At 41.8% G+C, this 24,350-nt stretch overlaps 2 protein-coding genes across 3 annotated transcripts in view; both read right to left on the reverse strand.

Moving 5' to 3' along the window:
* LOC135200364 (exonuclease 1-like) overlaps positions 1–6,149 on the reverse strand; it is a 53,010-nt gene extending 46,861 nt beyond the window's left edge. Inside the window, exons 1-2 of the mRNA XM_064228970.1 lie at positions 5,791–6,149; positions 3,266–3,385 (exon numbers count right to left, since the gene is read on the reverse strand). Coding sequence (XP_064085040.1) covers positions 3,266–3,385; positions 5,791–5,951 — 281 coding nt within the window. The 5' untranslated portion in view covers positions 5,952–6,149. The remainder of the gene's footprint in view (positions 1–3,265; positions 3,386–5,790) is intronic.
* Positions 6,150–7,749: 1,600 nt separating this feature from the next.
* On the reverse strand, positions 7,750–23,661 carry LOC135200367 (uncharacterized). Of its 2 annotated transcripts, none has more exons than XM_064228980.1 (8): positions 20,786–23,661; positions 16,529–16,642; positions 15,712–15,877; positions 12,945–13,043; positions 12,369–12,499; positions 11,626–11,801; positions 10,777–10,904; positions 7,750–10,144 (listed from the first exon to the last, which is right to left on the reverse strand). In XM_064228980.1, exons 1-8 carry the CDS (start codon positions 23,412–23,414, stop codon positions 9,061–9,063), a joined length of 4,527 nt encoding a protein of 1,508 aa, XP_064085050.1. In that variant the 5' UTR covers positions 23,415–23,661; the 3' UTR covers positions 7,750–9,060. The 2 variants fall into 2 exon arrangements, with proteins under 2 accessions (XP_064085050.1, XP_064085049.1); XM_064228979.1 differs by having other exon boundaries at positions 20,222–23,661.
* Between the last annotated feature and the right edge of the window lie 689 nt (positions 23,662–24,350).

A 24,350-nucleotide genomic window follows, 5' to 3' on the forward strand; every position in this document is an offset into this window, starting at 1 on the left:
TCCGCCCCGTGCCGTGAACCTGACGCTGAGCGGACTCAGAGGTCTGGTTCCTGGCTGCACGGTCGCTGGTAGGCGACCGTACACTCGGTACCTCCCGCGAACGAGAGGCCGAGACGGACCCTGATGCAGTGGCAGAACCACTGACACCAGGCGAGGAAGTACCGGTGTTAGCCGGTACCCCTCTGGTCCCCGTAGTCTTCTTCCTTGCGGAAGAAGAGACGGGCCCCGCTCCCGAGGAGCAGGAGGACCAGCGGAAGGAACCCTCCCGTCCCACCGAGGTGAGACGGGTCCCGAGAAGCTCCCGAGGGAGACTTCTTAGGAGGGAGGAGGCGACCTTCTTCTTCCTCGGCTGTAAAGCCTTAGAAGTCGAAGGGGAAGAGGCGGCGGCCGACGACGATGAAGAAGATGAAGACGACGACCACGACACCTTCCTCCTCTTCTTCGTCAGCTTCCTCAGGACAGACGTAAGATCTGCTATCCAGGGCGGAGCCGGGGCTGCTGTAGCCGAAGCCACAGGGCCCAGGACGCACCTGTACAGACAGACCAAAGTCTGGGGTAGTACAACCAACCACCAACGAACAGGGTACGACATCAGCAGGTATGGGCATCCAGGAACAGCAGGCACGTCCAGCCCATCATCGGTAGGGACAGCCAGCGCAGCAACGGCAGGAACAGCCAGCGCAGCAACGGCAGGGCCAGCCAGCGCAGCAACTGCATGGACAGTCAGCCCAGAATCGGCAGGTACGGCAGGCAGCACCGGAAACACAGGAAGTGGAGCAGCAGCCAGCAACATCCTGGTACGGCGGCAGGTCCACAGGGGCGAGTTCTAGGGCAGCGGAAGTGTGGTCGCTGCAGCGCGGCAACCACGAGCGGCGGCGGCACGCCCCCCTCTCGGTACGGCGAACGGCACTTCACAGCGGCTGTAGGCAAGACTGTTACCACGTGAGGCGAGTACACCAGGTGAGGAGGGACGTCGTCACCTGGTTGCGTGGTCACCACTCCATGGGTGACCGCAGTAGGCCCAGACATAGAACCGCAGCCCCTGGACACCAGCACGCTCTGCAATTGGAAGGACGCCCATACCTCACCAAGGTCCACCCTCGTGGCAGTAGCACCTGCGGAAATAATAGTAGTAGCCGATTATGGGGGGGAAATCCCTCGTGCGGGGGTTTGATCCCTCCCGAACGAGTGGACGACCCCTAATACAATTGTACATCGGGCACCGAGCGCCCTCCCCCGCGCTCGACGGATCGGGCGAGGAGAAGAACGCCGATAACCTCCCCCCCCCCCAAGGGGAAGAGTCATCTGTGGGAACTGAGCGGGGGGGGTCTCGTTCCCCACCCCCGCACAGTCCCCATGTACCCAACAACAAAATAAGAGCCCTAGAGCAATCGTGCCATCGGCACGAATACAAGGCATAAGGATCAATTCCCTGACTGAGCGGAACTTGAACCAAATAAAATTGATGCAATCAAAAATAAGGAACAAAATGAAAATGCATCTTGCAAAACGATTCACTTCACAATGAATAAGGGCTCGGATCGAGCGCATTTGCGCCCTCGGTACCGAGCGCAAGGGTGAAAGGTTTCATTCCTTACCTTTATGGATCAAGGTTTCTGGAAACCTTGATCCATAATGAAATGATGCAATCAACAAATATATGAAAATGAAAAGACTACTGCGCTTGCGATTTCACTTCATACAAATAAAAAGGGGAAGGATCAATTCCCGTGAATAGCGGAACATGATCCCAGTCAACAATGCAATCTCAATAAAAAAATGAAAATGAAAAGAACTGCACTTGCGATTTCACTTCATTTAAATTAAAAAGGGGGAAGGATCAATCTCCGGGCAAGCTCGGAAACTGATCCAAAATGAGTATTGCTACAATAAAAAATAATATATGAAAATGAAAAAGAATACTGTACTTGCGATTCCACTTTCATACTTAATAAGTTTCCGTGCCGAGCGCATTCGTTCGGCAACGGGCATACAGGTCAAAAAATTATAAATGAAAAGAGCACTTACTTACGATTTTCATCTACACATTTCCAACCCAATATACGCTCGGAGCGAGCGCTCCCGCCCTCGGCACCGAGCATACACAATACGAGGATCATTCTGGGAAAATGAATTCCCGCAATTACGCCCTTCAGTCCCGGCACTCGGGTAATCGGAGGCTTGTTGTGAACCAAGATCCTTTAATTCACAATTGAATTCAATGAAATGATTGTACTTACAATTCAGTTTCACTAGATACATAGAAAAAGAAAAACACAATCATGCGAAAGCAGACGACGATGAAGCGGGCAGAGAGCGATGATACACGTCCACACGCCAGCAGGCCGAAAGCAAAAGTGATTTGTTTACCTACCAGTCGCGCGCGCGCGCCTGTCGGACAAGCAGTTAACTACCGAACCCCTTGTTCGAAAGCTTACGACCTATCCAGCTGCCGCTAGTACCTTCCTATTGTAAAAGGACCGAAGGTTTGTATGCCGTGTCGGAACAAACCAAAATCCAAAATGGCGACGCAGGAGACTGCAGCGAAAATCTCACAGGTGTTACCCTGTGAGCGGCAGAAACGAAAATTGACGGTAGAAGGCTAGCAGTACCCAGGGTTCCCGGATGTGGGCGGGTCTTGTATCACCTATACTTAAGATAGCAACGCCGCTGGCGCCAACAATTTGAATTTCGACTGCCGCAGGTAAGAAGCTATAAGCTATGTAACTGTTCGGTAAGTCACTTATGTGAAATTGCCTATTTGCAGTATTTTTCACTGAGAAATATTCACTAATTATTGCATTTTCATATCAATTTCATGACTAAATGCACTTTTTGTGGTAAAACTGTTAAAATATTCAGGTATAAGCATTTTTAGTTTTTTTTTTTTACATTTGAACTAACAAAATAGGCAGTTCTAAAGCATTTTTAGAGTGGTTTTAAGTATTTGTGGATTTTAGCTATTTGCAGGCTGGTCTGGTACACATTCCCTAGGAATATGGGGGGTTTATTACCATAAAAACAAATAAATTTTATTGAGATTCACAATTACTTAAAAACCTAAAAATGCTGCTACACTATATTCATTATACAACATATTAGATTTACCATACATTTCCTTCCCAGGTTTTACTGAACATGCTATACGTACTGTAAATATTACTGTAAGCAATTCAAAACATTACAAATGCTCCTTTCAACAAAAAATCATTATTGCTCTTGACATAACAAAAGTAAATATTGTACATCTCCACTATCAACTTACTCTCTTCGCTTTCTTTCTGTAACAGCTTTCGATGGGAGGTGGCAGCCATCAAACACAAGAATGGGTTTAATGTCATTATTGAGGAACAGGTTAATCTGTTTCATAACATACATGACATACCTGAAAGACAAACTATAATTAGTAATGTGATTACATATCAACAAAGTAAACTGTTAAAACTCTGACTGTTGTACATAACATTATACCATAATGTCAAGCACAACTAATCCTAGACTTAAGAGGATTCCATATTTAATTTGAGACAGTCCTCACTTAATTCAAATATTGTTATTTTTTAAAACAGGCAATCCCCGGTTATTAGCAGACTCGGTAAATGGTGATCCGGTTTTATGGGCCTTGTCTAGTGCCATGAAAGTGGCAATTTTCAGCGATTTCCGGTTATCGGCACTGATACATAACTAACAAAGGTACCATTACCCAGTTATCGGCGCCATAAATCGCAGAGCTTCAGTTAATGATGATTTTTGCTTATTTTCAAGCCCGTTGGAACAGAACCCCTGCCGATAATCGGGGACTGCCTGTATATGTAAAAATCATTTATATAACTCATAAATAAAAAAATGGCAGTATTGGATTTGAACATAGAAAAATACCTCTTGAAATTTAGTATAATACTATACTATCCTGAACATTGCATAAAATTGTAGATATATTAGACATATCTAATATTTGAAACTACTTGAATCTACATTTTGTTGGCTTAATAATTTGCCACTGGTAATTCCATTAGCCCGAAGCGTTTACCAAATTGAGCCGCTTTCTACTTAGAAATGCTCGTACTGAATGGTGGCCTAATTACATTCACTGCACTTACCATCCTATGTAGGTTAATAATCCTTTACTCAACTTTCTCTGAAACAGTATTTTCAAGTTCAATCTTTCTCTGTGCCCTTCAAGAGTACACTACTTCAAATGAAGATTTTTGAAACAAGACACAAGAATGAAATCATATGATGTTGCATCTTTGGACATTACATTATCCTTACTAGTTAGTAAAAACAACCAATGAGAGAAGCTAAAATTACATTTTCATGACAAAATGGTTTTAATTATATTTACCCAGTAATTATATAGCTGTGAGTGAAACTCTTAGCTACTATACAATTACTTGGGAAGCTGTATAATTAAAATTATAAGTTCAAACATTAAAATGAAAGGGCTAAATGCATCTTCAAGCAATTAAACTTGGGCTTACATTCCTGGCCATGTGGTCGACCATAAAAAATCAATAGGGCAAAAAACCGCATGGTACAGGGGTGGACCATGTACGATCAATGTGTACAACCCCAAAAAAAGTACATTATAACGCGTCCTGACATCGGAGATGGGCATCAGACACGACTTGTTGTTGGTGAGAAACGGAGCTAAAGACCTCTACTCCGGTGTCAGGACGCGTTATAATGTACTTTTCTTGGGGTTGTACACATTGATCGTACATGGTCCACCCCTGTACCATGCGGTATTTTACCCTAAAGCAACAAAGAGAAATTAGGTTTAAGTCACTTCACGTTACTAAATTTTTGAGATCTGCAACAACTGTCAAAATCAGGTTGGCATCTCAGTTTAAACTTTAATCAAGTAGCTTATGCTACCTTACAGTTAAAAGAAACTTAAAGACCCCTTTCGTTAATTTTATGGAGTTCCTCCCGTTTCATTATCTTCTAAGCATTTGTCTTCTTTTTCTTTTTTACTTTCCAACATGTGAATACTGTGTTAGCCTAATAAATACAATATCTTTAAAAACAGTTACAGGATTTCTGGTTGCATGACCATGCTAAGACCTATGCTACCTGAAAAGTCAAACAATTGTAAGCCTTGGAAATTTATTTGAAGAGGCAGGCAAAAATTTAGTTGGGTTTCTAAATGGTTAAACTGCAACTGGGAAAAAAAAGCTTAAGTTACCCTACAACTTGACAATGAATAGGCCTACTGAGTTATAAGTGACTTAGGCCTATGTCATAAATACCTATGGGATAGAAATCATTTAAATTACATGAAGATATTACTGAATATTTGACTGTATGAAACGTAGTGATTAGAAGGGGCTGGGGTGAATTTCAAGCCTCTCAGCATCCATAGTAGGCCTACTGGGGATACTACCAAGGCAGTCATTACAAATTCAGTTAAAGCATTTGAAAATATTTTAATCTTGTTAAAAACACTCTTAAGCATATTTAGTGGCTGTTACTGTACGTACAACAACATAGGATTACTGATTCAGACAGAATAAAAATCGATAAGCCTATTTGGCATAATTTTTTTTTTCTGTTAGGTAAACGGAATAAAACGAGTTAAACAAAATGGATACTAAGCCTTGACAGTCTCATAGCACACTTAAGTGACTACCTGGCGGCCTAAGTTGGTGCCTAAACGTATTTAGGTTTACTTAAAACGAAGTCTAACACTAAACTAAAGTAGGCCTATGGTGAGAGCAAAGCTCCGTCACGTCATCTCCCGGCCTTCTACAGTAGGCCTGGGAGTCAACAAATATTCCTTTGACGAACCCGTCCGTAGGTTCTCCTCGGACCAGCTTGTCGGCGCAGGAGAAGGCGCCCTTGTGAAGCCAGCAGTAGGCGTCGACGGCGGCCGTCTGGCCCTTGAAATCCCGAAGGTTGGCCGGGCGGGAGGCCTTCTTCAGGAAGGGGAGCAGACCCTGAATGCCCATGATGGAGGACCCTTTATTTTCTGTTCTTATTATCACGAAATAGGGCTTATGTCGTTGGTGTTATTCCGTCTGACTCCATTTTAGCTTCCTAGCTGGGTAGAGAAGGTAATTCACGTGGGGATCGTTTACGTAACGCCCGCCAAAAAGGAGGTCAACGACTGGTTTAGTGTTTTACTTTTGTTTACGTTTTTCGATTCGTGGCGCGCTGCGCCTGCGCTTTGTAGTAGTAGTAGTCGAGGTTTTACCGACATGACGGCACCTCAATTTACTAACCCAATCCACTTTTAAATGTTATTAATATCATTATTACCCACAGGATAAACCCTCTTCGTGCGGAACAAGGCTCCTTATTCACAGGATAAGCCCTATTCATGCGGAACAAGGTTCAAAGGAGCCCTTGAAGTAAAATTCATGCTTCTAAAGAGTATGGCGTTCATTACGAAGATCATGTTTCCCATTTGTAATATGTTCTTTTGTGCATTGTTGTAGTAGTAGTTAAGGTTTTCCTTACATGACGGCACCTCAATTTACTTACGCAATCCACTTTTAAATGTTATTATCATTATTATTCAGAGGATAAACCCTCTTTGTGTGAAACAAGGCTCCTTATTCACAGGATAAGCCCTATTCATGCGGAACAAGGTTCAAAGGAGCCCTTGAAGTAAAATTCATGCTTCTAAAGAGTATGGCGTTCATTACGAAGATCATGTTTCCCATTTGTAATAAGTTCTTTTGTGCATTGTTGTAGTAGTAGTTAAGGTTTCCCTTACATGACGGCACCTCAATTTACTAACGCAATCCACTTTTAAATGTTATAATTATCATTATCATTCACAGAATAAACCCTCTTCGTGTGGAACAAGGCTCCTTATTCACAGGATAAACCTTATTCATGTGGAACAAGGTTCAATGGAGCCCTTGAAATTAAATTCAAGCTTCTAAAGAATATGGCGTTCATTACGAAGATCATGTTTACCTTTTGTAATAAGTTCTTTTGCGCATTGTAGTAGTAGTAGTTAAGGTTTTCCGCACATGACGGCACCTCAATTTACTGACGCAATCCACTTTTAAATGTAATTAATGTCATTATCATTCACAGGATAAACCCTCTTCGTGTGGACAAGGCTCCTTATACACAGGATAAACCTTATTCATGTGGAACAAGGTTCCTAGAAGCCCTTGAAGTTAAATTCAAGCTTCTAAAGACTATGGCGTTCATTACGAAGATCGTTTCCCTTTTATAATCAGTTCTTTTACTCTTGTTTATGATAATATACTGCTTCATCTTAGATGGATGTGGTGACGGCAGCAAGACGATATAGTTTATTAGTATATTTAGTTTTTTTGACTGAAGAGTATAGAAAAGATTCCGTATGATACAGTACATGAGATAATTTGTAGAATTTGCCGACATAATTTGAGAAATGGACCGCCTTATGTTTGTAATTTTACTTCCATCCCCGAGGGTCTGGTATCGAATACGGCGCCCCGCAGAGCTTCAGCCATGTTTAGCACCAGCAAAAAGAAAAAAAAATATAATCCCTTATCTCGGTAGGCTTCTCAGATTACCTCACCCATATCTTTTAGCCAAGAAAATTATAGATATCTGTTCTGTCACCTTACAGGAGTTGTTGCAACTCAAATTTATCCGTTTAAAGGGGGATTTCATCTTCAAATATTGCCTATAGTTTCGGCCATTTAAGATTTTACCCCAGAGGGGAACATGATAAAGAAGACCATTCTAACCACATTCTATTTATTTGTTACGAGTAAAAGGATAGAAAGAAAACGTGTACTGTACAATTTTCTTTTACTTTATTGTAAAAATGCAGCATTTGGGTCGCTGGGGACGAGGCCACAGCAATAAATATATAAATAAATTAAGAGATAAATAGAGTAACATACACATCAACTTGGCAACGTAAATATGGAGACTAAGGCTCTTGAAAAAAAGTCCTCTTTACAAAAAAAAATATTTTCGGGTCCTTCTGAAACACGAGAAGACAAATCACAATTCGAACGTCTTCTTGGTGCCTTATTTTGCAACCCAGGTTTCACTTCTGGCCTTCAGAATATTAACGAGTAAAGTAACAAATAATTATAATGCTCTGCAGGGCTGAACAGTTTTATCAGCATCTCGGAAACATATCAACATTAACAACAAATATATCAGAATAACGCAAAAGGCAGTTAACTAGAAAACAAAAGAAAATCAAAGAGGTAACAAGGTATAGCACAGAACTATATATTAGAAAAGATTCCACCATAGTTCAGTGTGGATCGAGGTATGTATAGCAAAATAAGAAAAAGAGAGACGAAGAAATAAAATAAATATATTATTGTATATATGAACGAATGAATAAATAAATAAATAAATAAATAGATAAATAAATACTAACCTATAGAAAGATATAGGCCTAATGTGTCTACCTCATCACATCACATGACGAAAATATGCCTCTGTAAAGGTCACCTGATGACAGTTGTAGCCTTAGGGACCTGCCCCAAACTGGAAGACAGAAGACGGAATAAAATTTCTCATTGGTTATCCTTTTGTACCTCACAATCAACTCACAATTTATAGAGAATCACTACACCTGACTTATCGTTCAGATATTTGCCACCATTAATACCAAGAGATGCTTTATTTATATATTGTATTATCATCATCATTATTATTACTCAAAAGTTGAAACCTATTCGTACGGAACAAGCCCACTAGAGGGGCCACTGTCTTGAAATTCAAGCCTCCAGAGAATTTGGTGCGTAGAAGAAAAATTGTCAGTGATTTCAGTCAGTCACAAACGCGAGGAAAAATAATTTTTAGTTTTCCAGAATTATCCTTGTGAAATCATAACCTCACATCCTTTCTGAAGATCGACTACAGATCTCAGCTGCATATCATTCACTACCTAAATCATATAAACATCTGGTAACCTCCCCTTAAAAACATTTCAAAGGAAAAAAAAACTCTGAACTATAGTTATTACCTTTCAAAGGCAGGCAGTTACCTCTTCGAGTAAGGAAGTATGTAAAGTTTAGGTATACATATTGAGACTGTAACCACTAGGCCTATATTCGAATGCGTTTATAAAAGCTGGGGAGTGGCTTATCCGGAAGCCTGTTTTTGCTCCCCGACGATCATACCGCCTATTCCTTTCAGGGCAGACTCCAAGTTCCCCCAGTCAATTCGGTCTTTGTCGTCTTCCTGGTTTTTCCTCCTGTTTTTATTGTTTCTGTTCTTGTTTCGTTTGTTGTTGCTATTTTTAGTGTCAGGGGCCTCCGTACCCACAGAACTGCCTTGGTCTACTTCACCTCCGTTGCTATTGTTTTCGTTCTTCTTCTTTTTGTTTTTCTTGTTATCGACGACGGGGCTGCTATCTTGGGCCTCCCCAACTTCACTCAGAATATTCTCCAGATTCATTTCGTTCTCGTCAGCGTCTTCTAACGTCTGGTCGCTGTATCTGTTCTCGTTTCCGTTTTTTCTTCTGTTCTTGTTGTTCCTGTTTCTGTTTCTGTTTCTGTTTCCCTTGTTCTTGTTCTTGTTGTTGCTGTTGCTTTCACCATCGTCAGATGCTCCTCGGTCTACTTCTCCTCCCCGTCGTTTGTTGTTGTTTTTGTTCTTGTTTTTCTTCTTGTTCTTCTTCTTCTTCTTCTTATCGCCAGAAGCGTCTTGAGCTTCTTCGGGTTCGGTGAAGGAGTTCTCCAACTTCGTCTCACCCGCTGCGTCAACGGCCGAGGGCGCCTGCTCGCCATCAGCGACTTGGTTCTTGTTGCCCGTCTTCGTCTTTTGACCGTCTTGAGCGACCTCGCCATTCTTGACTTGGTTCTTCTTCACTTTCCCCTTGTTTCCGGAGCCCTGGGCCCCTACGCCTCCTCCGCTGAAGAGCTGCTGCCAGGCGTTGTTCGGCTTCTCGATTTCGTCGGCTTTCTTGTTGCCCTGGCCCTTGTTCTTGTTCTTTTTCTTGTTATTTTTGTTCTTCTGCTTGTTTCCTTTGGCTGGTTCGCCATCTTCGGCCGTTCCTTCGTCACCTCTCACGCCCGGGCCCTTCTTCATGTTGTTCAGAATTTGGCCTAGCTGAAGCTTGTTCTTGTTGTTCTTGTTCTTCTTGTTCTTGTTCTTGTTGCCAGGCTTCGAGGTTTTGCCGTATTGGCATCCGGTGCCGTCCTTGGAGTTTTTGAGGATCCATTTGCTGGAAGAGACAGAAGAAGAATGATTACATAAACAGTGAAAGAATTCAAAGGCTTCCATATAACTGTGAGCAATCTTTGGGAGGCAATGGGTTGCAATGAGGTATTCCTAAGATTAAGTGAGAGAAATGGGGGTTTGGTTGGTTTTAATTCTAGCTGTCCTTAGGCCAGCATAGGCCTTTATTTTACGATGAACCTATTAAATTTGGTTGGTTTTAATTCTAGCTGTCCTTAGGCCAACATAGGCCTTTTTGCCTTGGGATGGACCTATTAAATGTATTTCAATGAGTAGCATTGTAATACCAACCAGTATACCTACCCCGTAGGAAAATAGTGCTGGCAATACACCGCATGGGTTGCACTGTAGGCATTACTTTAGATTCTTTGCAGCATCCATCCTACCCCCTAGCTGCAGCCCCTTTCATTCCTTTTACTTGAACCTCCGTTCATATTCGCGTTCTTTCATCTTCCTTTCCTCCCTCTCCCAACAATGGTTACATTGTGCAATTGCTTTGAGGTTTTCCTCCTGTTACACCCCTCAAACTTTCTACTCTCAATTTTCTTTTCAACGCAGAATGACCTCATAGGTCCCAAAGCTCGGCCTTCGGACAAAATTCTATATTCCAATACCCACCTGTAAGAGGATACTCTGGTGTATATTCCGGGGTATTCCTGTTGCGCACACCCGATGCCCCAAGAAACAATGCCCACTTGTTTGTAACGGTCTCCTTCGAGGACCACCAATGGGCCACCGCTGTCGCCCTGTTTTCAGAGGAAGAAATACAATACTCAGAATTAGTCATACACTTAAGTCCAAAGGAAGAAATACAATATCATAATCAGACATACACTTGAGAAAAGTGTAATCGCGTGTACGTGTGTCGAATAGAACAGAATGTAGAAATCAGATCAAAGGCCAAGCACTGGGACCTATGAGGTCAAAAAGCGCAGAAAGGAAAACTGACACCAAGAAGGTTTGGAAAATATTAATTAAATATGCATGGATGTATCTTCCGAATTATATAAAGGTAGATGAGAGATATCCTGCTGTTACAGTTAGTCATATGAGCCATTTTTGTATGTCTAGTCTTCATTTTCTTTTTAATTGTCAATATTCTTCTAATTACGGAGAGAGAGAGAGAGAGAGAGAGAGAGAACAGGAGAGAGAGAGAGAGAGAGAGAGAGAGAAATTATCATAGGCTCAAATTCATGGACTTTATAACAATATAATGTGAGCTATTTTCGCAAAAATTTCGATTTTCATAGTTAGAGAGAGAGAGAGAGAGAGAGAGAGAGAGAGAGAGAGAGAGAGAGAGAGAGAGAGAGAGAACTTATTTTTTCACGGAGCAGTTACATCTCTTACCAAAACGTAAAAAGTAAAACAAAAAACAAATTCTAAGAAATTAATAAAGAAATAGAAATAAAAAGTTAAAAATGACAAAAGATTTAAAAAAGAAAAAGAAAAAGACGAAGCATATGTTACCTGACAGGCGTCGATGCCCTTACCCAGGGCGCAAAGGACCTTCTTGTGGACTTCGAACTTCTCGTAGGCGGATTCCCTGCGGCAGGTACTCGTCGAGAGCACCCTCACCGTCGCCTCCATCAGGCCGTTAGTGACGTCACCACCGAAGCTGTTTCTCCCCCACCCGGAGACTTGGGCTGAAATGACGTCAACACATCAAAAATTCCAGTCACGCGTGAAATGAATAGACTAAAAGAATTTAGGGCAAAGGCCAACAAGCACCGGGACCTACGAGGTCATTCAGAAGCGGAAATTGACAGCAAAAATTTCTGAAAACTATGAATCAATTGTTAGACGATGGCTAAGGAAAGAAAGATGGAAGAGAGAGAATACGAACGGAGGCACAGTCAAAGGAACGACAGGGTCCAGGGTTGTGAGTGCTTTGGGAAAAAATGGTGATTTTAGCATTTTTGATCAAAAGCTATCTAAAATTTGGGCTTTTAACGTGGCTTCGCTAAAGAATCTCTACCAGAAATACTATATAAAAATGAAAAAAAAAAAAAAGACTCGAAGGGAATATCTAATCAATTAAAAAATTTGGCTGGAATGCAAAGTAAATATATAGGTGAGGCCAACGTAAATCTGGTCAGGTCACACCCCCTCTGGGACTCCTGCTACAAAAATGCCTACTAGGTCTATGAACGGTAGCCTCTGGCCCCTTTTGAAAAACGTCAGTCGAAAGACTATATATTTCCGGGTCTCACCATCGAAGTCAGCGTAGGTCTCCTTGCCGAGGGCCAGGCAGACCGGGAAGATCTTGTCGGTGAAGGTAGGGATGGGCTGCTTCAGTTTAATCAGGCCGATATCCGCCTTGTACACGATGTTGATGTCGTACCTGCGAACGAGCCAATTCGTCTGTTTAGGTCTCTTAAACGGGCAAGGCCGATTACTACTGTTCACACTTTGGTCTCTCTGAACATCACGTATTCCAGCGAGTTGGAAGCATGGGGACACATACACACATACATATACGTACATATATATATATATATATATATATATATATATGAATGTCTTTTACTGGAATACAACAGTATAATAGGATGGTAAAAAGGTCCATAAAGCGTTCAAATAGTGTTTTAGAGGTCATATATATATGAAGATAAGAGGCCCATAAACCACTATTTGAAAGTTTTGTGGGCCTTTTATCTTCATATTATCCTGATGTATTGCAGTAAAAGACATTCTTCAAAACAGACTGATGATAATTTCGGTGCATTCAAAAGAGAGAGAGAGAGAGAGAGAGAGAGAGAGAGAGAGAGAGAGAGAATGATTCTTACTTCGGATGAATGATCATCTTCTCCACATCCACATTAACCGACTTGTAACTGTCTCTCGTAGTCTCCCCAAAGCGGACGTATATATCGTCAGGATACTGCCTGTAAACAAATAAATAAAATATATAAATAAAATAGAATAAGATACATAAATTAATAAATGATTTCTAGATCAGCAGAACTTCAGGGCCGAGATACCTCTCAGTTAAGCGTAGATCGCCTTTTTCATGTCATGCCCGTCGATCTGAAGCAAAAAATGGTTTCCAACCTTTTTTTCGGCCCATGCAACCCCCTTCCACCAAATGTCAATGAATGTCATCTCACCACCCCCACCCCTCCTGTCCAAAATTGTCTCCCTCGAAAGGTGCATTCTTTTTCTTTTTCATGAGCGTGGACTGATGCACTGTGCGTTTCGTGTGGTCCTAGAGCCGGTTTGAGCCTGCCAATCTGTGGTCACCACAGAGAAACTCGGAAACTCACCCAGGTTGAGAACCGCTCACCTAGAGTAAGTATATCACTGCGTTCTCTTGGCAATGATGAGGGTACCACAAAGAATTTTGACGGAGTGACCCAATTTTACTAGTGTTTCAAATGAAAAATGAATTCTATAAAATATAAGAAAAAAAAGCTTGGCAGGTTTCTATACGACATTTTCCACAAAATAAAAAAATTGTGAAAAGTTAAGTAAAGAGAAAAACTGAATCTAGATAGTATGGAAATGACAAATAATGATGTCTGCATAAAAGCAATGACTGATAAGAAATAAATGAAAAAATATATATCCATGCAGAAGAAACCCATGTGGCGATTCGAATTAACACTATTAGATTCACATCAACCGTGCATCCGATGCCTAGGCCAGTCCCTTATGACGCTCTTGATTGGCTGTTGATAAGCCAATTAAAGGGCTGAAAAACTCTCCTCAGTCTCTCTCGAGAGTTCACATAGGCAGGATGTATGTTCCATCTCTCCTGAAAGACGCATTCCTCAGGAGAGGTGGAACATAGATCCTACCCATGCGAACTCTCGAGAGAGATTGAGAAAAGTTTCCAGCTTATCAACCGCCAATCAGGAGCTTCGTAAGGGACTGGCCTAGACATCAAAAGCACGGTTGATGTGAATCTACTATAGTAAGCTCCTCTAGAATTCAGAAGCTTCATCGTCCTTATGACTGACAGAGATGATGAACAATGAACCAAACAAAAACTTCTTTCAGTTTTCTTCTGAAGATTGAAAAAGAAACCCACAAATTCAATTTGTAACTTGTTTACTTCTAAGTATTTACATTAAGTTTTACTCCACACTCGAGTACTTTCAGGCTCTTCTGTGGCCCATTCTCAAGAGATGTTTGGGATGTTAGCCTGGGTCAAGGCCCAGCAGTCTTCTGGAACTTCTTCTCGTTGTGCTGTCATTTATGCGATGGCTGTTCTGGTTTTCTTGAGAGTTGCCAATCCCCTCTTGTCGCTCTGATATCCTGAGCTGATGGTCAATGGAATTCACCCTTGTGGTAAGGGTGTGGTCACCGAAAGTCTGTTGGGCAGGAAACCTAATCTCCAGGTCAGCAGGGTCAATCTTAGCTAAGATTGACCCTGCTGACCTGGAGATTAGGTTTCCTGCCCAACAGACTTTCGGTGACCACACCCTTACCACAAGGGTGAATTCCATTGACCATCAGCTCAGGAGGATCAGAGCGACAAGAGGGGATTGGCAACTCTCAAGAAAACCAGAACAGCCATCGCATAAATGACAGCACAACGAGAAGAAGTTCCAGAAGACTGCTGGGCCTTGACCCAGGCTAACATCCCAAACATCTCTTGAGAATGGGCCACAGAAGAGCCTGAAAGTACTCGAGTGTGGAGTAAAACTTAATGTAAATACTTAGAAGTAAACAAGTTACAAATTGAATTTGTGGGTTTCTTTTTCATGATGAACAATGACATCTACGCACCTTAATTAACAGACACCGGATCCTGACGCACTACAAAGCTAGTTCCAGACATTAAAGGTGATAGTGTATTGTCACCTTTAACCAGATAGGAGTCTCTAGTGGGAAATAAAACCAACAGATGGGCCTACCATTCTCATACTTGCTGGACAGAGGTCTCTAGTGTGAGACGAAACCAAAAGATAGGCCTACCTTTCTCATTCTTACTGGGCAGAGGTCTCTAGTGTGAGAGGAAACCAACAGATAGGCCTACCATTCTCATTCTTACTGGGCAGAGGTCTCTATTGTGAGAGGAAACCAACAGATAGGCCTACCATTCTCATTCTTACTGGACAGAGGTCTGTAGTGTGAGATGAAACCAAAAGATAGGCCTACCATTCTCATTCTTACTGGGCAGAGGTCTCTGGTGTGAGTGGAAATCAACAGATAGGCCTACCACTCTCTTACTTACTGGACATAGGTCTCTAGTGTGAGATGAAACCAAAAGATAGGCCTACCTTTCTCATTCTTACTGGGCAGAGGTCTCTAGTGTGAGAGGAAACCAACAGATAGGCCTACCACTCTCTTACTTACTGGACGAGGTCTCTATGTGAGGATGAAACCCAAAGATAGGCCTAACCCATTCTCATTCTTACTGGGCAGTAGGTCTCCTAGTTTGTGAGAGGAAACTCCAACAGATAGGCGACCAAACTCTCTTACTTACTGGACAGAAGTCTGTAGTGTGAGATGAAACCAACAGATAGGCCTACCATTCTCATACATAGTGGGCAGAGGTCTCTAGTGTGAGATGAAACGAAAAGATAGGCCTACCACTCTCATACTTACTGGTAGAGACAATGGGCGGCCGTGAGGACGTACAAGTCGTTGAGCAACGATCCTCCGCAGAAGGTGAAGTCGTCCGACTTGGTCGTGATGCCCGCCATCCACGGGTATTGGTCGATGTCCGTTGGGTCGCCCCCGACGATCTTCTGGTTGAATCTGATGCCGCATCCTGGAAGAGGTTGAGGTTAGTTTGGTTTAGAGCAGAATGAGGTTCAGTTAGGTCGTCTGAGGGAGGAAGGTGACATTAATAGAAGCAAAAAACACAAAAAAATCAAAGCAATTTCGAAAATAATCATGAAATAATGTTATCTTTTAAAAGGAGACGCGAATGAAGAAATGAATGATGAAAGTAAGAAAAAATTTATATATATAAAATACGTGTTCATCAAAGCACCTTTGGTAGCTCAATGCTCATGGAGTTACTTAATTGAAAAAAGAAAAATTGTCATAGGAATAGTTACTTGATTTTTTTTACAACGAATGGTACTACAAGGCAGAATCAAATGGTTGCCGCTGTCCCTCTTCCAAACTGACGACCATCACTAGGAGGCCATTGGCGATTTCAATTTCTTCAGGCACAATATAATATGGCTACCAGCGGTTGCTACGGCATATATATAGTCTCCTCTTAAGAGACAGAAAACGAGGAACTAACTGATCCAGTCTCCTCGTAAGTGACAGAAAACGAAGAACTTACCCATCCAGTCTCCTCTCCAGTGACAGAAAACGAGGACCTAGCCCAAGGTAGCTTAACCTAACCAAACCGACCTAACATAACTTATTAAGTGACAGAAAATGCAGAGGAGGAAAAAATACTCACGACAAGTAGACTTGTGGAGGAGGTCCGGTACGACGCTGTGGAACACAGCACCTCCTGTGTTGATCGTGACATTGGCTTGGTCCTCAGCAAAGTCGTCGTCGAACGCTCCAGTTTCTGGAATGATCGGGATTAAAACGTCCTTTAATTCTGTGGATGTTACTCGTCATATGTTTTCCCACCTCTTGCTGCAGTCAGTAACATAATGCAAAGAGAGTCTGTGTGTATATATGTGTATGTGTTCGTGCGTACTAGCGCATGCATGTGTACAAGCAGAAACTATACGTATACACTCGCGTTCTTGAAGGTTTCATGCCTGAGAAATATGCCTTATTGTTAAAGCTTCGTGAATTGAGAATCATGTCTGACAGTGACGAAAAAAATAGCTGAATTTACAGAAACCATCGGCAGTTTCCGATTCTGCAATTTTGGTTAACTGGTTCATCAAAGAAATTTAGACACAACGCTATGGAGAGCCATGGCAAAACACTGACACACAGCTGACTTTTAAAATGATTATCCCTAAAAGATTTTGGAAAAAAGACAATCATTGATTTTTTAAATTTATCTATTTGTATTTGTTTTTTTTATTTGGTAAGGGCGTCTGCGTAAAATGCAAAATGGTAACATTTATTGAAGATATCAAGACAGATATGGTTACCCATAGGCAGTAGAAGTAATTGAGAGCAGAGGGGGTTGTAATGGACTTCTCCTCGTAAGCTGATTCTCGCAAGGCTTGACAACTGGACCGAGAATACAGAAGCAAAGACAAATTCCATATTTGGTGAGTGAATGCATCAGTGCTAGAATTAGTGTCCCGTCAAAAAACAAAAACAATTCTTAAGTGACACTGCAATTGCGTTATTTGTAAAATATGTACATTACGTTCCACTGCAATTTCTTGATTAAGATGCTGTGACAGTTAAAAACGTGGCGTTTGTTTCCCACAGACTAACCAGGTCCCACACAAAAGAAAGGATATATCTACACTCATGCTATTACACAGTAGTACGATTATGTACAAGGTGAAAGGATGTTATTCGCTGAATTGTCAACAACACTTTCCTTTGTTGCGACGCCGGTGCACAGGAAATGAATGTCAATCAATCAAGCCTTAGATGCCACGTTGCCAGTTTACAGAAATTGACAACCAATGCAACCAAACCTGTCGACTTCACATTTGTGACCTCACCCCGTTTTCTATGAGGAACTGGAACGAAAGGTATGCCAAGGGAGACATCGATAGGAGGGGATTGGTGTGGTGGGATGTCTTGTGGGGAGGGGGAGATAGCGGATGAGGGGGCGGGATGGGGGATGGGGGAGGGGGACGTTGGCATACATTCAAGGAGCCAGAGGGAAGGAAACCAAAAATTGATTCTAGCGTTTCATTATGGCATTTTCCATCCTGCGGGCTACATACGTCAACGTTTGTCGTGTTTATAACCGACGTAGAAAGTTATAAAAGTCGATTTCTCCCTTATGATCACGACAAAATTCCAATACTCCCCCCTCACCCAAAAAAGGAGAATATGAAATGAGTTTGTAGCTGATGGAGAATGATATAAAATGATTTTTTTTAAAGCCCTTTTGTTCGATCTAGAGCTACGAAGAAATTGGTATCATTCTCAAATAAGTTTTTTTTATTTTTTTTATTTTTTGGTCTTTAATGATGTGTATAGGTTTTCTGGTGAGCTTTATCACGACATAGCAAAAATGGACAGACCTGAAGAAAGAAAAATCAATGTAAATAAGTGAATCTGAATCTAATACACGAAATGGCTAATCATCTTGAGAGCTTGCTTTTTATCTGACCATATCCAACTAGTCAAGAAAACAAAAACGAATTCATAAAAAGGAGACAATATAAAAGAAAAAAGGATGTGTGTGTTGTGGTGTGTATGTGTGGGTGGGTGTGTGTTTGTGTGTGTTTGTGTGGTGTGGTGTTTGAGAAGAGAGAGAAGGAGGAGTAAGAGAGAGAGAGAGAGAGAGAGAGAGAGAGAGAGAGAGAGATATTAATTCATCTTTTCAACAATACATTGGAGAACAGCTGTAAAATTTACGGTTTCATCCAAGGGCATTTTACCCGTTTTATTAGCCAGATTATTATTATTATTATTATTATTATTATTATTATTATTATTATTATTATTATTATTATTGAACCAAACAAAAACTTCTTTCGGTTTTCTTCTAAAGATTGAGTAAAATAAAATGTAAATACTTATAAGTAAACACGTAATAAACAGTAATTTTGTGGGTTTCTTTTTCAATTAGTATTATTATAGCCACCATTATTACAACTTGCAACATATAAATATCATCATCCATTACAGAGACGCCATTCTCAATTATTTACAAAGCTCTGGAAAGAAACTTTCTACTTCATCGTCTCCTTCTTCTTCTTCTTCTTCCTGATTCTTCTTCTTCTTCTTCCTGATTCGGGTCATCAGTTCGGCGAATTAGCGGATCGATCCACTCCAGTTTGCCTGTCATTTCCGGTTTTTTGTTTTCTCTGCCTGAGACTCATCTTCTTCTTCTTCTCTCTCTTTTTTTTCTTTTTTTAATGCAAGCTGGCTGTTCGTACGAGGAAGAGCCCGTGCGGGCATAATAATAAGGTCGACTTCATTCCAGGACAACAACGAGAGATTGGTCACATTTAGGATTCATTTGCTTCTATCTCCTTTTCAAAATCTGTCTGTCCTCTGCACCGTTTTCTTGGGTAAGCATTGATTGTCTCAAACCAACGAAACAAAGTTGTGTAGACTTAAAAAAAAATTTGGTCGTTGCTCTATTGTATATCTTTCGATTGAATGTCGTAAAACGAAAAAAAAAAAAATACACGGTAGGTTTACGTCAAAAGACATCATTTTGACAAACGCATTATGACTGGACTTGTAACAGAAACAGAAACTATCTTAGCCGCTCTAAAAAGACGACCGAGTAAGCATACAAATGATCTGGAAGAGAAAATGTTGCTTGGCGATTCGCAAACAAAAGCGAGAGAGAGAGAGAGAGAGAGAGAGAGAGAGAGAGAGAGAGAGAGAGAGAGAGATATTTAAGATACACTCATTTCATCAATACGTTTGACAAAAAATTCTTAAGAGTTGTGTAGCCTATTTTTGTTTTTGTTTTTTGTTTTTTGAAGCAGGTTACAAAAACAACAAAAATGTTCTGCAAATGTCTGTAAATAACGATTTCTGATATCTTGACTGTCAGTAATGATGTCCATTTGTGTGTGTGAAACAAATGACTTCTCTGTTGTTCATTATAGAAATATCAAACTCCATCAACTGGCTAGGCACGAAATTGAATCTAAAAGTTGCTGCTTTTTAATATGCGGTTGTTCTGTTTAGATGTTACATTTATTTTTTGTTTGTTTTTTATTTCTCCTTGATTACCAGAGTCACCCCCACAGAAAATTCGTTGGGGACACAGCCGGAAATAAAGTGTGCATGGAATAATTCACAACAGAAAACGGAATGAGAACTATCTCACTAATACCATAATTCTAATAATAATCTACAAATTATGAGAAGCATCATAAGTATCATATTCCGTACCAAAAACATAAGTCATGGGAATAAAAACTGTATTTACCAAAAACATAAGTCAGGGAAGAACTAAAAACTGTATCTACCAAAAACATAAGTCATGGAACTAAAAACTATATCTGACACAATGAATCACCAGACATACCATCAACATCACTGAAAGGTTTTGGTTTGGGTGCGCCGCCTCCTACGCTGCCAGGTATGGCTGGTCGGCCCACAGTACCAGGCCGTCCCACAGGAATCGTGTTGTCAATGGGTTTGTGTGTGTCTCTCAGGTCAACTGGGCCAGGCGGGTATGATTCGGATACCTCCTGCTCTTCAGGAGTGTTACCTTCTTCTGGAGTGTTAGGCACTCCAGCAGTGTTAGGTGCTTGAGCAGTGTTAGCTGCTTGAGCAGTGTTAACTGCTCCAGCAGCGTTAACTGCTTGAGCAGTGTTAACTGCTCCAGCAGTGTTAGCTGCTTCAGCAGTGTTAGCTGCTTCAGCAGTGTTAACTGCTTCAGCAGTGTTAGGTACTCCAACAGTGTTAGTTGCTTGAACAGTGTTAAGTAATCCATCAGTGTTAGGTACTCCAGCAGTGTTAGCTGCTTGAGCAGTGTTAACTGCTTGAGCAGCGTTAGGTACTCCAGCAGCGTTAGCTGCTTGAGCAGTGTTAGGTACTCCAACAGCATTAGCTGCTTGAGCAGTGTTAGCTACTCCAGCGGTGTTACCTTCTTCATGTGTGTTAGCTAATTCAGGGGTGATAACTTCTTCAGGAGATGTAGCCTCTTCAGGAGTGTTAGCCACTTCTGAAGCATCAGAAGCTACTTCACGGTCAAAAATCTTGATAGGTTCGTCGTCAAACCAGGTGAGGAGTCCGTCGTCGTGTTCAGGCGGGTCGTGCCGTGTTGAGTACTGAGAGGGTTGATCATCTGGTTGTTTGTTGTAAACTTTTTTGTCGTCGATGTAGATTCCAGCTGCTTGGTCTCCAGTGATTGGCAGAGGATTCATAGCTGCCTGAGAGTGATGGGGCACTTGAGGGGCTTCAGTAACGGTTGCCTTTTCTGGTTCGCCTCTCGTATTTGGGAAGTAAGACCACAAAGTACTCAAGATGCTTTGCTCACTGGTGTTGTTATTTTCATTTACTGTTGAAGGTTCACCATTACCACTGTCATCAACAGTCTCAGAGTGGGAGGTCTGCTCTTCAGTCCCGTCATTTTGACCACTGAAGATACCAAGGAGACCAAAAGGCTCATATGTCTCATTTTCCTCTTGTTGGTGGGTACCACCTAGCTCTGCATTGTTAGATACAGCTGAATCCTCCTCATGAGCTGTTAGATCAAAAGGTGCTGGCAAGTCTGATTCCTGATGTGTTTTATCCTCTGCATCCTTATTAGACATACTTGAATCATCTTGGACAGTAAGATCACTGGCAGCAGACATATTTGAATCTTCTTGAATGGTAGGGTCTGAATGAACTGACGAGTCTGTTTCCTGTTGTATACTTTCTTCCTCATCAGTGGCAGACATCTCTGAATCTTCGAGGGCAATAAAGTCTAATGGTACTGGGAAACCTGCATCCTGTTGTATCCCTTCTGGCTCATCAGCATTAGACATATTTATATCTTCTTGGTCCACATCTGAAGGTGTTTGTAAATCTGTTCCTTGCTTATCAACAGTTGACACATCTGAATCCTCTTGTGGTGAAAGATTTGAATGATCTAGGGAAACTTTGTCATTTTGCACATTTTCTTCCCCATCTTTGTTCGGTATATTCATATCCTCTTCTTTAAAAAGATCGAATGGCAATGGAAAGTCGGTTTCTTGTTCCTTGTTTTCTTGATCATCATTAGAGTTCTTTAAATCTTCTGGAGCAGCAAGGTCTGTGGGTGTCTGTGAATCTGAGGCTTGTGTTTCTTCGTGGTCATTAAAGTTAGATGCGTCAGAGTCCTCTTGAGCTTCAACAGCTGAAGATGTATCTTCTTTATCACTGAGTTCAGATAAAGAGGAATCCTCTTGTTCTGTTGAACCTGAATGTACCCCTGAATTTGTGTCAGGGTGATGTTGCACCACTGTATGATTTGAATTTTTAGAATTTACTGAGCTTTCTGAATCAGCATCGCTTGCAGGTGTTTTGTCTTCTTTCGCAGACTCCTCAGGTTCAGATGCAAATAGACTTCCAAATATATCAGCCATTGCCTCCTGAAGTGCAACTTGGTGCTCTTCTTCTTCTTTCTTGATGTCAGTTTCTTCTTGCAGATCCGCGATGATGGCTTCCTCCTTCTGGGTTAGGATTTCTTCCAAAGCTATTTCAGTAGTCTGATCCTCCAACGGCTGCTCTGTAGTACCATCAAAGTTTGGTTGCTCAGTACTATCGCTAACAATAGTGACAGAAGGACTGTTGCTGTCCTCTGCGATCTTTGTCACAGTCTCAAGATCTTCACGATCAGCTTGGGATGCCTGGAAGAGTCCAAAGCTAGTTGTAGTTTCCTGACCACTGTTTTCACTTGGAGGTGTTGGTATGTTGTCACTGCGATGAGTATCCCCATCATCGCCAAGCGTTTGATGCTCATGATAGATATGAGTGCGAACGTTATCTCCTAACACCGTCACGCTGTCGACGACAGAACCCCCCAAATCTGAGTCACTGGCAACAGCTTGTGAGAAAGTATGACTCAGGAAGCTGTCAGTCGACTGATCACTTTCTTGAGAGGGGAAGTGAGTAGTCTGGACTGGATTGACAAAGCTTTGAGCATCTGGAATAGGTGGGATCAAGGGAACTGGAGCTCGATCGTTCAGTTTGATGTCGGCTGTATTTTGGTTCAGCGAAGTTATTATCTTGTGGATTGTCTCTGAAACATGGCTCTCGTCTGGGTTTTCTACCGAGTAATACAAAGAAGGCTGGTTATTCGACACAAGGGGCACTTTTTGTTCACCCAAGTAAATTCCCGCCGCATCCTTCCACCCAATGGGCTGAGCAGGTTCATAATGGTAGGTGGGCAGAGGGTACACTTCCTGACCCTCATCTAAAACACTGATTTCCAAATTCCCCTGAGTGTCCTTTCTGAAATCACTTTCTGCTGAACTTAGTGTCTGCGTTTCTTGGACATTGAAATTGCTTTCTGTTTTCAGCTGATCATCTGAGATCGTTCCCAGTGTCTCAGAATGGCTTTCGCTCGATGAGTTCTCAGGGCCCTGCCGTGTGGGCATCCCATTTTCCAAATGGGCCAGAAGAGGAGAGTTGTATTTCAGCGCCTCACTGTCCACCATGATAACGGTTCCCCCGAGGTTATAGGGAATTAAGTGTGCCCGTGTGGCTGCCAGCACCGAACACCACACGAAGAGCAGCTTTGAAAACATGTTGAAATGTATTATTATATTATATGTTCACTCTTTCATATTACTGTTACGAAAAAAAATCACAGTAGACGCAGTCAAATGGATTAATATACTCTCGTCTCACTTTAGAAATGACTGATACACATTGCTCTCGAACTGACACATACGAGAAAAGTAGAACGACTGAGAGCGAGAGAGAGAGAGAAAAAAAGGTCTCTGTTTTGAAGAGCAGCACTCTGAGACACCTTCTCGCAGAGGTGTCTCGCGTCACACTGACCTCTTGAAGAAGAAGGAAAGGGGTCCAAGTGGCTCGCCGCTCGTGGGATCATGTGCAACACTTACCGGAAGGTATATCTGCGCACGTACGCACGCGCAGATACTCTTCGTAACATCTGTAGGAAGAGACGATGATCATATTCACTACAGTTGGCGACTGTGGCTGCTGAGATCAACAGGCTTCTTTCTGTACGTGGCTTTCATCGTCATAGTGCAATCTTTATTGATGTGCTCATCAAGTTAGCAGGATTTTTTTCCTTTAACTTTTGCTCGTACATGATAAGACTCCTGTTTCATAGGCTAATAATCTGCGTTTCAAACTGAAATGGGGTAAACATACGATAAGACTTCTTTTTCCTTCACTGATAATTTCTATTTCAAATCAACAGGGGATAAAAGATGAAGAAAGAAACGATGAAACATCTACTATTTGGTTTAAAACTGAATTGAAAGTTCTTCTCTATCCGGCAGCACCGCAGATCGAAGCAAACAAATAAAAAAGGTGAAGTAGGGAAAGTCTTCAAGCATTTCTCATGAGAGAGAGAGAGAGAGAGAGAGAGAGAGAGAGAGAGAGAGAGAGAGAGAGAACTGACCGGGCCTAATCAACTTGAGTGAGTACGCTGTGACGTCATCATTGTGAAAGCTGCTGGGGAAGGGGGGGAACCCCCATTCGTTTGTTCT

Source organism: Macrobrachium nipponense, chromosome 26, assembly GCF_015104395.2.
Source record: "Macrobrachium nipponense isolate FS-2020 chromosome 26, ASM1510439v2, whole genome shotgun sequence".
NCBI lineage: Eukaryota > Metazoa > Arthropoda > Malacostraca > Decapoda > Palaemonidae > Macrobrachium > Macrobrachium nipponense.